The 15,068-nt window shown below is 45.3% G+C and overlaps 3 protein-coding genes across 4 annotated transcripts; all 3 read right to left on the bottom strand.

Moving 5' to 3' along the window:
* Positions 1–870: 870 nt before the first annotated feature.
* LOC111257430 lies at positions 871–1,994 on the bottom strand. The gene has a single exon (XM_022827202.1). The coding sequence runs from the start codon at positions 1,709–1,711 to the stop codon at positions 1,127–1,129; it is 585 nt and encodes a 194-aa protein (XP_022682937.1). The 5' UTR covers positions 1,712–1,994; the 3' UTR covers positions 871–1,126.
* Positions 1,995–2,068: 74 nt separating this feature from the next.
* On the bottom strand, positions 2,069–9,518 carry LOC101781896 (dual specificity protein phosphatase PHS1). The gene is made up of 11 exons (XM_004967466.2): positions 9,161–9,518; positions 8,185–8,220; positions 7,926–8,104; positions 6,658–6,868; positions 5,259–5,432; positions 5,006–5,166; positions 3,869–4,901; positions 3,364–3,510; positions 3,061–3,288; positions 2,803–2,960; positions 2,069–2,691 (listed from the first exon to the last, which is right to left on the bottom strand). Exons 1-11 carry the CDS (start codon positions 9,239–9,241, stop codon positions 2,322–2,324), a joined length of 2,778 nt encoding a protein of 925 aa, XP_004967523.1. The 5' UTR covers positions 9,242–9,518; the 3' UTR covers positions 2,069–2,321.
* A 1,534-nt stretch (positions 9,519–11,052) lies between these two features.
* Positions 11,053–13,379, bottom strand: LOC101782296 (RING-H2 finger protein ATL3). 2 transcript variants are annotated; one of them, XM_004967467.3, is made up of 2 exons: positions 11,813–13,379; positions 11,053–11,686 (listed from the first exon to the last, which is right to left on the bottom strand). In XM_004967467.3, the coding sequence occupies exon 1, from the start codon at positions 12,497–12,499 to the stop codon at positions 11,951–11,953; it is 549 nt and encodes a 182-aa protein (XP_004967524.1). In that variant the 5' UTR covers positions 12,500–13,379; the 3' UTR covers positions 11,053–11,686; positions 11,813–11,950. The 2 variants fall into 2 exon arrangements, with proteins under 2 accessions (XP_004967524.1, XP_012701322.1); XM_012845868.2 differs by having other exon boundaries at positions 11,053–11,495; positions 11,813–13,374.
* Between the last annotated feature and the right edge of the window lie 1,689 nt (positions 13,380–15,068).

Below are 15,068 nucleotides of genomic sequence, written 5' to 3' on the forward strand. Positions count from 1 at the left end.
GTTATAAAAGAGTGTGACAAAAGTGGTGTGACGTTACTGTAATACCCTCGAATATGCTTCACATAACGAGTAAAGCAAAGAGTTAAGTTGTAAAGTGTAAAAATTATGACCCTATAGAATGGGACCGCGGTGAATACAAACGGACATATTGGGACGGAGGGGGAGATTTCTTAAGCTCTCTCAAAGTCATTTCCTTAGTTCCTTGTCTTTCTTGTTCTCTTAGTTTGGAAACTTGTTGGTCCCACTTCAAGAACAGTTTTCTACCCCAACAGGAGCCCTTTGGACTCCATCTCCACCTTCTCCCCCTCCTCATTGTCCTTATAAAACTTACTATGCCAAAACTTGAGAGGAGAGTCCAGATGGCTGAATAGTAGCAATGAGTGCGGAAGACCTCCAATGTCGACAAACAATCAAACATGCCGACGGGATGGAAATGCATATATGCTGCTGCTGTGCGGAGGTGGACGGGTGGGAATGCAGGAGGGGGGTTGGCGGCTTGAACAGTGGTGTAGTCGTATCTGACTGCGGTGCAGGATGAGATTGGGTTTCTAGGAAGTAAAGTGAGAGGCTGGTCGGTGAGGACATGCAAAACCGCATACATTTATAGCATCAAATATATATGAAAATATATATCACGATAAATCTAATGATATTTATTTGGTATTATAAATATTGGTGATTTTTTTATAAACTTGGTCAAACCCTATATGTGTTGATTTAGAAGTACATTTTTTTTTTGGACAAAGCCACAAAGGGAGTACATAACATAACTAGCCAAAAAACTCCGGCAAAATCAATCCATGAGAAACTAATTATCTCACACAGCAGGAGTTACTAATTAACTACTGAAAAAAAAAGACTCCTGATGAACATTTTTTTTAGTAGTACAAGCATGATCCACGGCATACATGCGGCACGCTTTTTATGCGTCTACGTATGCATTCCGCTATATATGGTACCATTCAGGAATTCTCCTGACAGAATATTCAATCCAAAAGTTCCAGCCTTCCAGGTAATCTAATGTGTCATCATTTCACCGACTACCCAATTGATTACAGTGAACGTTCGAGAGCTGAGCTGCGTAATAAAATCGATCGATCAACGTTGATCACGCCCTCTATCTCTATCACGACGGCGGTCCGCGGATGAGCTTGGTGATGGCGAGCGCGATGCTGCAGAGCTGGTCGACCTCGCGGTTGCGCGCCGTGAGGATGTTGCGGTGCTCCGGCACGGCCTGGCACCCCCTCTGGCAGAGCTTCACCTCCGCCTGGCCCGCCGCCACCAGCGCCTCCGACTCGCTGTACGCCCCGGAGCCCACTGCCGACGCCGCGTCCTCCAGCTGTTCCACCGCCGACTCGTACCTCTCGCCGCAGTCCTCGAGGCACTGCTGCAGCTGCGCCGTCTTGTTCTCCAGGCTGTCGTCGTCGTAGATGCTCGAGAGGTAGGTCGCCGTCTCCGACGCGTTCCGCTGCGCCGCCTGGATGGCCACCCGGGCCAGCGCCGCCGTGCTCGTGCTGGCGGCCTTGGACGATGGGTCCGCGGACAGCGTCGCCATGCACAGGTCGCGGAGCCCCGCGGCCTGCCTGCTGCACGCCTCCTCGACGGAGTACTTGCTCGACGGCGCGGCCGTGGGCACCGGCGTGGCGCCCGCGGACGCCGCCGCGACGAGGAAGACGGAGAGGACGCCGGCAAAGGACGCTCCGGAAGCCATATCGATCGGGCGCTCCCTTTCTTGTCTTTTGCCCGTGTCGGCCTTTTTTTGGAGGGTCAGAGATTTCTGTATATGTTGCTCGGCTTTGGCTAAATTAAGGTAGTGATAAGTTGGCTATATTAAGGACTGATAGGTTCTTACGGTTTTGTGGTTGTGCCTGCTCTAATGACCTTGCACCTGCCATTTGGTGCAGCTCCGGGCGGGAGTGCTCCCAAACTCGCCTCGTAGTTTCATATAATACAGGTGTTGATGCATGCAACTTGAGACGCGGCAGTGCATTTGACACCAGTAAAATGGCGTAACACCGTATGCTTGGGAAACACTCCCAAAATGCTTACTGATGTTGGACTTCATTGAACTGAAACCGATGCTTGCCTTGCCTCGCCTTGTTATTTCTGGTGTCTTGGTATTGTAGAATACACTGTTTATTCTATTCTTTGGCGTTGCGCTCTTCATATACCTGAACCTGAACATACGTGTGCTAATCATATATGCGTGTGAACTAAACCTACACTCTGACAGACCCTAAAGTTCAGTCTGCATGGTGATGTTACAAGTTACAACAATGTGAATCAAGTACACTCCCTCGGGTACAATACAAGGGAACATATCAGAAGCTCAGCTCATTGGCGAACGCCTTGGTCAGCTTCTGAGACGGGCTCAGGCTCCCGCCGCGGCTGATCCGGAGCGACTCGATCGACTTCTGGATCTCCATGGTCATGGCGCTGTCGACACTGCCTGCGGAGAGCCGCTTGTGCGCCTTCTGCAGGTGCAGCTTGAGCGAGCTCGTGCTCAGCCCGACGTTCTTGCTGCAGATCGGGCACACCTTCATTTCAGGCCTCTTGTGCTGCCAGTCCATAGACACCTTGCCGTGAAGCTTCTTGTCTAGGGCTAGGAGAGCCTTGGCGAAACCGTCGTTCGGTTGCGCTCGGCGATGAACCTTCTTCAGTAAGTTCCAGGCTTTAGCGAGAGTGAAGCCCCTGGAACAATAAGTTTTCAATCATGTAAATGGCAAAGTTTCAATGAAGTTCTTGTGCAGTCATTATAACATGTAATTTGCTCAAAAGTCGATGAGTAGTCAAGATTCTTACATTCTAAGCATCAGGAAGGCAAGGACAACTGTGGCGCTCCGACTTTTGCCCTCAAAGCAATGAACCAGAACCTTACCTCCGATATGATTTACATGATCAATAAAATCTGATGCCTCCTCAAAAAGATCACTGATGTTTGCATCATCATCATCCCTAATCTGCAAAAGAAAATAATGTTCCAATTTAGATAAGAAAATATGAATTGTGTAATGGGCATGATAAATGAGAATCCTAAACCACAGAGATTGATGCTCTTACTGAAAAGTTCTTGTATTCAAAAAGATCAGGAAATTGGGAATCGGATTGACCAATCTCATTCGAACACAAACATAGTACATGGGTAATGCCCAAATGCTGAAGGGTGTATTTAGACCTTGCTGCCAGAGCCCCACCTATGAACAAGTTGTTGACAACAAGAGAAGGTCGCTCTGTATTGGCAGCATCGGAGATCAAGGCTATCCTTTCTATGATGTGTTCAAGACGCACCTGCAAGTGATTTATTATCAGGTTCACTAATTCCTTGAAGTGGAATATAACATCTATAAATATCTTGTGACCTACCTTCAATTCATAGGCATCAGCTACCATGTTGTTTTCAGTTCCATCAAAGAAGCCAGAATGAAAATTATTCTCCTGACAAAATTTGATCACATCGGTCTTCAGTGCTTCATTCCACTGCTCAATCTCTTTGAGCAATTCAGGATCAACCTGTTGCATTACAATGTTACTTATAACTAAAATTCGAAATCAACATTGTTCTAAAAAAACAAGCCAGTTTGATAGCAAACAAAGAAGCCCATTGAGTACAACAACATAGCCTTTCAGTCCCAACAAAGAAGCCCATTGAGTAAAGTAACTTAAAATTTCCAATAAAAACCTTTGTAAGGTTTGTTGCACTAACACTGGCTGTATCACTGTATCCAATAAAAGGCTACTCTAAACCAAAAAAAATCAAAGCTACTTGCACTCAATTAGATAAGTAATCAGAGAAGAAATAATCTAAGGGTGTTTTTCCTTTCATATTTAAAAAAAAGTGAGTCCTCACTTTCAGTCAGGAGTTTCTTACCTTTGGGTTCTTGTAAAAATCACGAAGTTTCATTGTCATCCTTAAATTCCGGGGAGCCTCTGCACTCCCCTTGAAGAATTTGTTGCTCCAACTATCCCTGGATAGGGGAGAAACTGAATCTGAGCTTCCACGGGATCCCGCAGAAGAGGACTTTGTTGTGGATTTCAGCATTTCCGAATCACTATGCAGTTCATTGTTCAGTTGCTTACAAGGAGTACTATAGCTTGCTCCAGGTGAAGGAAAATCCGATAGTACACAATCATTATTGTCAGGTTCTTCAGAGCTCTTAGTAATTATGGACAAAAAAACTCGCAAAAGGCCATCCAGTTTTTGGTAAAGCTGGAGAAGAAATAGGTGGAACCCCTCCAGATCCCTTAGAGCTGCACGAAATGATCCTCGGAATTCATGAATCGCAACAGCGTTGTCTTCATCAGAAAGGGATACGCAAGAATCAGTGCAAGTAAACTCATCAGGCCCTGGATGCCCAAGCTTACCACCAGAAATCTCATACAGGATATTTGCGGAATAGTCTGAGCAATTCAAAATGAGCTCCACAACTTTGGGATACCTCTCGTGATCTTTCATACGTCGCCCTGCAGGGGGGCGACGGGGCACACCAGTGTCAATAGCTACAATGTGAAAAGTGTCATTTGTACTTTCAGTATTTTCTCTTTCATTCTTCAATGCTTCTAATTTTTGTGACATGGGATTCAATTCCACAGAATCCAACCTTCCATTTGTAGAGTGAGACCGCTTCTCTCTAAGCAAAATTTCTCTAATCAGTCGATTGGAGCTTTCTGTGGTGCTAATGGAATCTTGCAACCTATCCACATTGGGTGACGATGATTTATCTGAAATCATCAGATTTGCAGGATTACCGCGCCAACCAAGCTGACGACATGGGAGTCTGTCCTCGTTCCGGAGTATCAGATCAAGCATCAAAACCCTTCCCAGGGATGAAGCAGTAACACAAGCAGCTTCTCGCAAATTGAATGCCTTTGAACTCTCAAGTAGCGGGGAGCCATGAATATAACTGCAACAGACCGAAGGCAACAATTTCAGCTCCTGTACTAATACAGAAAATGCATCTGCTTGTCATGACTGTACTAATCATAATAGGTAACAGTAGAACAGTACCTCATCAGAATAAGGCAGCGGCTTAGCTCAAGGGCTTCCATCAACTCTGAGCAAGTCATCTCACCCACCTCATCATTGTTTGAAACAGCTACTGCTCGTGCGTTTTCTGCAGCATGCTTAATCCCCTGCCACTCTGGGCTAGAATTGTATACTACTCTAGCCTGCATTTATTAGGGAAAAAAGCTGTATAAGAAATCAAATGTTGCTCCATAACATAATAGAATTGTACAGTTCATTGGGGGTTCGGCAATACTTGTGGTGTCTGCACTCCAAGCAATCTTGCAAATTCATAACCCAAACGTTCTGCCTGTGTTGCCATCTTTGATGATGAGAACTTTATAACAGCTGCTGCTTCTTCAGGTAATTCACTGTTACTTGAAGAACTAAATAGTGCAAAAAACACCACACCACCAGAGTTCACAGTCACCTATAAACAACAGGACATGGAAAGCAGCATATTACTATCGCATATCATATACATGATACAAGCTTATGATCTTGCATGTCTGATAACCCCTCCACTCATTTTTTGTAAAACGTATTATTTGAGAAAATCAGAATTAGAATATTTTGGCCAATAATGTCATATATGCATATTTTTGTAACAGCCAAGCCCATGGGCCAGTTGGGCCAGGCCAGATTCGCGGGTACTGTAGCGATATGCTAGTGTAACGCCAGGACTAAGTCCCGAACCGGAAGTGGAGGAGGAGCTAGACCAGCTTACATAGCTGGCCTGGGAAGCTAGTTAACTCCGGATCGATCCTTTTTATGTGAAGCGAGGACGAAAGCGCAAAAGGGTTAATTAGCAGGTGTGGTCCATTCAACGTGTAGAGTGGGTCTTAGCCGTTATCCCGGGCCAGGTTGTAACATTTGGTAATCAGAGCCAACTTTCGCTGTCATAGACGCATGCGGGTCAGATGCGCGGGCATGGTGCGCATGAAGTGTGGACCCTGTGTAGACACGGTATGGCACATGCGCCGGCACTGGACGCACGGACGTGGCTAGGAAAGTCGATCCTGAACCAGGACATGTCCTGTACGGGTAAGCTGGTTCGATAGCTCGACGAGGACGTCAAGTCCTTTAGGGTGGGTGTGTTGTAACAGCCCAGCCCATGGGCTAGTTGGGCCAGGCCAGATTTGCGGGTACCGTAGCGCCAGGACTTAGTCCCAAACCGGAAGTGGAGGAGGAGCTAGACCAGCTTAAATAGCTAGCCTGGGAAGTTAGTTAACTCATCCTTTTTGCGCGAAGCAAGGACGAAAGCGCAAGAGGGTTAATTAGCAGGTGTGGTCCATTCAACATGTAGAGTGGGTCTTAGCTGTTATCTCGGGCCAGGTCGTTACAATTTTTAGCATACAAAAGTAGTATCAATAGATTCATGTTTCAAAGTGCTCTTATTATGATAACGAGTTTGTAGCAATTGACAGTAAATGGTAAAAGAAATGAAAGGTAAAATATAATTTTGTAGATTTATCATACTAAATATGCCTTAAGGAAGTGGACAGTGGGAGTATGTAAAACGTGGGGCACATTCTGGTACCCTACCACGCCGATTACTCTAAGGTATGGTAAATAGAAGCAAATGATTATCTCTCTCACTACAATGACAATTGCATAGGATGTTGAAATTGGCATCATGATAGGTAGCAACAAACCTCGAGAGCTTTGTTCATTTCATCTTCAGAGTGTTCCGAACCACTACTATGTTCTGTATGATGCAGAGATGACAAGACGTCCCAAGAAAATTCAGATGATTCAATGTCTAGTGTAGAAGCATTTCCAAGTCTCTCCCACAAGCTTATTTCAGGAGGTTGATCGCAAGTCAATGGATCTTTCCCTACTGATTCTTCTCTAACCAAATGCTCACTACAGTGGACAGAGAAGAAAAACAATGACAACATTAGCACAAAAAGCTTACAAGTTACAAGGATGCTTAATAGAAGATAGCTTGTGATCTACCTTGCTGCTGTTTAACACCCATATTTTTCACAATTTAGAACCCATACAAGTTCATGTTGCAAGTAAAATTCCTTTTCAGATTCATGTTCCATATTCTAAGAAGCATTAGAATCAAATTCAATGTACAAGATTCATCATGATTCATTATATGTAAAGTGTTAAACACATTATTCCATTGATCGTTGCCAATGTTGCCATCATTCTGCAGCTATATATACGTAAAGGTCTCTTTGGTTGAAGACACTTCCAATAATACAGATTAACCTGTCGTGCAACAATTTTACACCTAATCATAGAATTTACCATTAAAATATTCAGTATATTTTAAAAACTGCTACTTTGATAATGGAATAAGACATAATGGGGCCAATTAAGTTGACTCAAGGATTAGCTCTGTATACATCAAAGCAGAAATGCCGATTCCCTTATGGAATATGACATAACTGGATCAACTAAGATGAATCTGAAGGATCAGCTCTCTAGACAACTATATACTGAGCTACTGACCAATGTATCATCTTCACATCAAAGATGATGGTTTGGGGGCATAACTATAAGCTTAGTTAGAGCACCTTAGTAGAGAGGAACAGAAGGGATGTATATACAGAATTACAGACATACAAACCCAACATACCCCTTCACCAAAAGAAATGCCAAAATAATGGAATCTATGTGTTGGCACAGATTTCAACTTTTCAGCTAACTTGTTGTCCCGGTAATTCAGTTAACAAGAGAAATCTAAAGAGGAATCAATTTTGTTCCTCAGGTGTTCCACTTTTTTCTCTGAGAACACACAGCATTCCATTTTTCATATGAAACAAAATGGAATATAAGTCAACATTTTCACCATAAGTTTTTTTATAAGTACGAGACATACTTTAATCTCCAATTACAGGTGGTCAACTAAGTACTACAAAGTGATGTTTAAAGGATAATAGGATGTAGATGGATTTCATGAAGTAACCTTAAGTCCCCGCTACCAAATAGTGAGAAACTTCCACTTGGCATGACTTCGATCCTTGAACCCCGATGTGGGAACCCTGATGGCCGGAATGCCCCACTCCTCTTACGTACTAGAGACAGCCATTTCTCGAATGTTTGTGCCGGTGTGGATATGTCACCACCAAAAAATAAAGAAACCACCTAAAAAAGTTTTGTTTTGTTTTGCTCAGTATGGTGATAACAAATTTAAGAATAACAAATGAACAGAAATCAACACTTACACGAGAGGATAGCTTCAGATCCTTATCCTCGTTTTCCTGCAAAAGAAATTAAATTCCTTACATTTAAGTATTTCTGTTGAAGACATTTCAAAGTACTCTAATGGCATATTTTGGTTGATGAAGAAATTGAGATAAAGAGGGAGATCTAAAGTATAACATGGTTGGTTCTTTCTGAAGAACAACAAATGGAATTTCTGCTCCAAGATTGCCTAGATTATTAAGTTGTAAATTCTAATAAACAGAAGAGTGTACGGCCACAGAACTAACACAAGAGATTTACAAGCATATGGTCCATGGATGCAAGTGGTTGGTCCAATTCAAAACCTGTAGCATTTAGCTAAATGTTCACTTGGTAGCTCACTAGGCACATGTATCTGTAAACCAAATAAACTACTAAAATGTGGGTAACTCAATCAGTCGAGGGCTCTAGGCCAATCTACTAATAGATCCTTAAGATGGTCACCTCAACTTGGGGAATATTAGTCAAATTAATATGTTTGTTCTCTGGTCTTACTCCATACAAGGAAGAGAGTTCCAAGTTTGGCACAATTCATCATAATAACCAATTGAGATCAAATTGGTTTTCTTCATTTATGATGAAATAGGCCTCGGAATTAATTCGCATTAAGCATTACCACCTGACGTGCATTTGGGGTCAGAGCATTATCCAAGATCAGACTAGATCACAGTGCAAGGCTCACAGAGACACCTCGGTAAGCCAGCCGGATCAAGAACCGATATATCAAACCTAAATCTGGCCAGTGGCCACCTCAAAGCAGCCGCATTTCGCAACTACGTCACTTCAAGGCAACAAGACCCAGCCCAAATCGGATCAAAGTTCAAGATTTCCCAACAAGACCCTCGCTCTCTTCCCGCCCAGGAAACTACCACAGTAACTAATTCAGCGCCTGAACCAAGACCGCATCAGATCACACAGCACAGCCTCTCAAGTCGAAAGAAGAGAAACGAGCCCGACCTTGGGAAGAATGGAGGAGGGCTGCTCCCGGCCACGCGCCTCCGCCGCCTCCTCTGGCTGCGTCGCCTCCCGCTGTTCCATGGGAGGGGCACTGCGCGGAGTAGCCCTTGACAACGCAGGCGCGTGGCGAGATATAGGTAGGCTTCGGCAACCGCCGCTACGGCCTGTGCGGGCGCCTGGCCTTCCCGGTGGGGGAGCGGGGCCGTCAGACCCGACGGAAAAGGCGGGATCTTGCGTGAGTTTTCCCTCCCCCGCGGCCCGCGCCACCCTTTTCCGTCCGGGTGTCGACTTTTTTCCGTAATGGAGACTGGAGACAGGGGAGACAGAGTGCGCCAGAGACGAAAGCAGAGGGGAAGACGAGAGTAGGAAATGTGGAGTGGATCAGTGATGCGCTGATGCTTTTCTTAAAGGCTTTCTGGAACGGAGTCTCGTGATTGGGGAATGGCCGGGCCGCCGGGGACAGCACGGCCGTCCGATCCAGCACCGGAAAAATCCGTTGCCTCGCTAATTTTGCTCGAGTGTGATTAATCAATTCCTAGGTTTAGCAAGCTGGAGCATCTCCAGCAGTTCTCTAATAAATATTTTCCAACAGATAGTTAATAGAGATATTTCAATATCAGAATTGTTCTTCTAATAATCTCATTCCAATCCAACTACCGTGTTGGAAGAGTCAAACCTCCTCGGGAGTTGGGATGAATTATTGGAGAGGGAGACTGCTGGAGATGTCGGGTACACGTATTGCTATAGCGTACAAAAACTTCCCGATTGCCTTTCGTTTGAATGTTCACTTTGTTGAACCAGTTTGCTAAAACCAAAAGGCATGGACAAACAACATAATTTGAGGTGCACTCATTCCACGACGCACTGGCATCGGATTAAAAGAAAAAAGAGGGGTGCGAGACAAAATTGGAGCTCAATGGTCAGTTTGAGCCTTTCATGGTTTGTAAAAAGCTGAATGGATGGTTGAGATCTTTAGGGCACGTTCAACAATTTAGACAGCTGCTGTCTTTTTATCACATATAGACAATGAAACAAACAACTTGTATAGAGATTTGTCTATTATGTTGTCTGCGAAATATTTAATCCATTCATGGGCACATAAATCACAGTGATCATGTATAAAATTGATGTGTGTAACTATTTTGTTGCTCGTATAAAATTGCTCAAGTATAAAACAGATTTTGCTTAGAAATAAAAAAGCTTAGACGAAAGACCAAATTGCTCTTCTAATCTTATCTCTTCTCCCGTGAGACTTGCAGCCTCTCATCTCTCTCTTCGGTGTTGTCTTTTTCGTCCTCCTCTCTGTCTATCTCTCTCACATGGCGCTGAGCTGAATCTCACAGGGGAGGAGCGAGAAAGGCAGGCATGGAGACTGGCGCGGCGTAGCCAGATTCTCCTGCATCACGTGGCCGCTGCGCTTCGTGACGCGGCCAGCTTCCTCGTGTTGGGGCGTCGCCGCCGCGGATTGAAGGCGGCGTGGCCTCCACGACCGAGCGCAGCGCTCCTGCTTGCCTGAGACAAGTGTGCGGGTTGATTTTCGCTCGATCCAGAGGTGCGTGGATGGATCATACAGGGGGGCGTCGAGGTAGTTGCCAGGTGTTGGAGCACGAAACCCCATCGTCTCTTCATGAGAGGATGGCGCGTCCATCTCTTGGCTGAGATGAGGGCCTTTTTACGAATATGCCGGCTCCTAAACACCCGTGGTACATGCCCTTACATCTTTTGTACGGTATAAACTCGTAATTAGTGTTATTTATGGACCACTTCAAGTTGAAGTATTAAACATTACTAGTAATATAACTGTATAAGGAAAAAATGTAAAGTAGTATTAAAATGAAAGCCCGGCCCCCAGATTATTGTGACAAGGTGGCAGATGGTAAGAGTAGTTTGGGTACTTTGAATAATTTGTATTTTTTTAAAAAAAAATATTCCGACCTCTTCACGAGCTTTGCACTCAAGCATTCGTTATTACAGTTCCATCCTCCGGCTAATTAAAACAAGCTCTCAAAAAGCAACAAAAAGTAGAAACATAAGCAATTTCAAATGGCCAACTAAGCGCTAAGTCTATTAAAATATATTTCCTCCGTTTCAAATTGTAGGTCGTTTTGATTTTTTCCAAGTTTATATGTATTTGTATGAATTTAGACATACATGCATAGCAAAAACTATGCACCTAGAAAAGTCAAAACGACCTACAATTTAGGACAGAAGAAACACCATCCATGCTCGGCAAAAATCTACGTTGCCGTTGTCTTCAACATGCAAAATGCCTACTTCATTCTTGATTTGGCTCTCCTTTTGAAGGATGGATCAGAAGCACGTCTAGTAGGTGGTCCTGAAAATAACATGCAAAGAGAGAATTTGCAGTTACAGGCGCATATGGAACTGACGGGGATTCCAAGTAATTGAATATTTTTTTGCCCAAAAGGTAAAAGGTGCGCAAAACGCAAGTTGCAATCCGAGCGGTGCCCATTTCATCCGTTCAGCTTTGTGGCAATTTGTCACGATCTGCAGAACTCGCCGTTTCTGGTAGAGAACTGAGAAGTGTCTAAATTTGCTGACAGAACAGTGCCAACTTTGCATAATCCACGCAAGAAACATCGGACGCTACTGATGATGAAATACCACTACAAATTTACAAAAAAATCTTGCCTGGCCGGCTTCCTGGTTTGGAGTCATCCAAACAAAGATAATGCCGCTGCGACAACGACCTCTTCGTTGACGGAAGACCGCAACGTGACGTCCCAATTTCTTCGCTTCACTCACACACCAATGATCGGTGGCGACCAGCTAGACCGGCGCGTCCACATCCTCCGCGGCGGCGACGACGACGCTGGCCCGGCAGAGCGGGCAGGTGGTGTGCCGCCGCCGCAGCCAGGCGTCGACGCACGCGGCGTGGAACCGGTGCCCGCACCGCGGCAGCGCGCGCGCCTCGTCTCCGTCCAGCAGCTCCGCGATGCACACCGCGCACTCCGCGCCGGCGCCGGCGCCGGGGCGCGCGACGAACGACGGCGGCAGCGACGCCAGGAGGCGGTCGTGCCGGCGCTGCTGCTGCTCCTCGTCCCGGGCCATCGCCGGCGAGGACGGCACCGAGGCAGAGGACGACGCGCCGTCCTCCTCGTCGGCGGCGGCGGAGGAGGAGGACGCGGCGCGCTTGCGTGAGAACAACCGCCAGAAGTAGAGGTAGACGAGGGAGACGAGCGCGACGTTGACGGCGACGAGGCAGGCCGTCATGGCGCGGCCGTGCGGCGCCCAACGGATGCTGCTGCCGGCGGTGGTGGGCGCCGTGTCCGTGCCAGTGTCAGTCTCGCCATAGGGGCTCGAGCTCTGCCCTGACATGGCGATCGGCGACGTACGGGTTGCAGAGAGGAAAGTAATCGCAGGCAAGAATCCTGAAACTACTAGTGGACGTGGAGCTTGAATTGGGATTCGTTGGCTGCTCAGAGTTTCAGTCGGGTTTCCACGAGAGAAGGTGGGGAAAGGAGCGAGGGAAGTACACACAAGAGGGACAGAAAGGATGCCTGCATTTCGGTCATCCAGGCCCGTAGAATGCAAGGTGCCCTGATTGGTTTGTCTGGACTAGAGGCGTGGCCAGGCCCTCGCCATGCGAAAGCTGTCCTCCGGCATAGCTCGCGTGATGCAGAATTTTTGTTCGTTTCCGCTCATACAGGCTCGCGCGGCGCGCTGGTGTGCGCGCGAGCTACGCGCAGAGGAGCAAAAGCAGCTGGGCATGCTAGTTTTGCAGGCAACCTGTTAGCCTGGCTGCATCCACACGGGAACCAAACAAAAGGCCTCTGCATCTCGTGAGCCTGGCCAATAGGAGCCTGCACCGCTGGTACAGAGCCAGGCTCCGGCGGACATCAAACCAATCAAACCCCAAGAGGATAACGGTGCGTGCGTGGCAACGAATGTCTCCGGGTAGATAAATGCTCCAGGATGGGCCTGCTTGGCTGCTTGGCAGTTGGCAGCTTTGACAGAGAATTTTGTGGCAACACATTATCAGATATGTAATTGACTGTTGGATAGGATCACTCTTGTGCCACAAGGGCCATTTGCCACAAATTTCCGGCGGTAGATGAACAATTGGAATAAAATATTCCATCCGACCTCAAACATATAGCGTAGAGGAGGACGATGGGCGCGATCATGGCATCCGAGTATCCTCATCGAGTATACATCAAAAGCTTTTGCATTCGCAAGATCCTACATGAAAAATAGGTATTTTGATCCCTCAACTTTACCCAAGGTCAAAGTTCAAGTTGGTCCCTGGTATTTGCCCTTAGCTCCTTGTGTTGATGTACCATTGTTTCACTGAAACCAGCAATTTAAATCGGTGCCCCGTAGAAGTTGCAGATTAGATTTAAATGAGAGCAAGTGTTTCTGAAGTGTTAGAGTATCCATGTATAGTGGGGTCTCAGACACGTACACGTGCGCGCGTACCCCCCAATCCCCCTCACTCATACCCCCACCACCCTACTTCCCCCTCTCTCTCTCTCTCTCTCTCTCTCTCTCTCTCTCTATATATATATATATATATATATATATATATATATATATATATATATATATATATATATATATATATATATATATATATATATATATATATATATATATATATATATGGTATTTCTGCAACCAAAATAACATCATCGGACTGATCTACAAATAAAAAGGAGTAACGCCACCGTAATAAAGAAAAGGGGCATCAACAGCATATGTTATGACTTGCAGTTCCATTATCGACTCACATGCACACATCTGCAACACAGTTAACCTTCACATTACCGGCAGAAATTAATAGGGAGGGGAGAAGTAACAAGAGCAAAAATAACTTTTTTTAGTTTTTGCATTAGTCTCATGCCAATATATATAGAACGCCAAATGAGTACAAGGATGACTCAAAAAAATGGAAGTTCATGGACCAAAACGACCGATCTAAAAATTGAAACTTGACCCTCGGGGTAAAGTTGAGGGATCAAATTACCCATTTTTCCTACGCTATATCATGTTTTCATACAAACTTCAGTTAATGGGACCCATGCCCTATCTTATGATCATCCAAATCTGCAAGAAAAATGAAATAATACAAACAACTAATACAAATTTGTAAGCATGATTGATTGATTGAGATTTTGCATTTGTCTGTTTCTCTTTGGTCGTTGGATCTGTCTCCATGTTAAGATTGATTGAGATTTTGCATTTGTACAAGTCAAATTTCTAGATTATTGCATATATATATATATAGCTAACAAATAACAACATCGCTAGAGCTGCCTGTCACTAGCGAGACCCCACCAATGCCCCAACTGTATGCTTCTTCTCCCGGCCCTCCTCTACTGGTGCACGGTCTTCTTCGGCTCCGACAATATTCATTTGCCAACACCATTTCCGGACTAGCTCGATCTCTCAACCACTGCAAGGACATCACCTCTGCTACTTCCTTCACCCGTTAGTCATCCTATGATGCACCATCACGGGCTAGCGACCTCCTGGTGATTCCTCTATAGACATCAGAGTAGTTAAGCTCCCAATTCCCAACCCTAAATCCCCACCCCTAATCTCAATTTCTAGTATAAATTTTGGTGACTTATAAGCAAGATATCAATCTATTGAAGACGAGCAAGACTGTCGTTTTAGAGGTTACCATCTCCCTCTAATTTTGTAGGTTTATTAGGCCAACTTGCAAAAAGGGCTTATGGGTTAATGCCATTTTTATCTTATTGTTGTGTTAAGTCAACCATCTCAAACTTTAGCGCATTGACTGATCATGTGTTGAGCCATGTGTTTGGATATTTGAAAAATTATATGAGCGGAATTACCTGGAAAGCCCTTTCACTACCGGGTCCAAACCCCCCTTTAGTACCGGTTATGCAACCTGTATTGCTAAGTTAGTACTAAAGGGGTC

This window comes from Setaria italica, chromosome V (genome assembly GCF_000263155.2).
Source record: "Setaria italica strain Yugu1 chromosome V, Setaria_italica_v2.0, whole genome shotgun sequence".
Lineage (NCBI taxonomy): Eukaryota > Viridiplantae > Streptophyta > Magnoliopsida > Poales > Poaceae > Setaria > Setaria italica.

Coding starts and splice junctions, on each gene's coding strand:
- LOC111257430 (XM_022827202.1), bottom strand. CDS start 1,711: ATGGCTTCCGGAGCGTCCTTTGCCGGCGTCCTCTCCGTCTTCCTCGTC.
- LOC101781896 (XM_004967466.2), bottom strand. CDS start 9,241: ATGGAACAGCGGGAGGCGACGCAGCCAGAGGAGGCGGCGGAGGCGCGT. Junction 5,433..6,657: donor AAATGAACAAAGCTCTCGAG/GTTTGTTGCTAC, acceptor TGTTGTTTATAG/GTGACTGTGAACTCTGGTGG. Junction 2,692..2,802: donor GCCTTCCTGATGCTTAGAAT/GTAAGAATCTTG, acceptor TTATTGTTCCAG/GGGCTTCACTCTCGCTAAAG.
- LOC101782296 (XM_004967467.3), bottom strand. CDS start 12,499: ATGTCAGGGCAGAGCTCGAGCCCCTATGGCGAGACTGACACTGGCACG.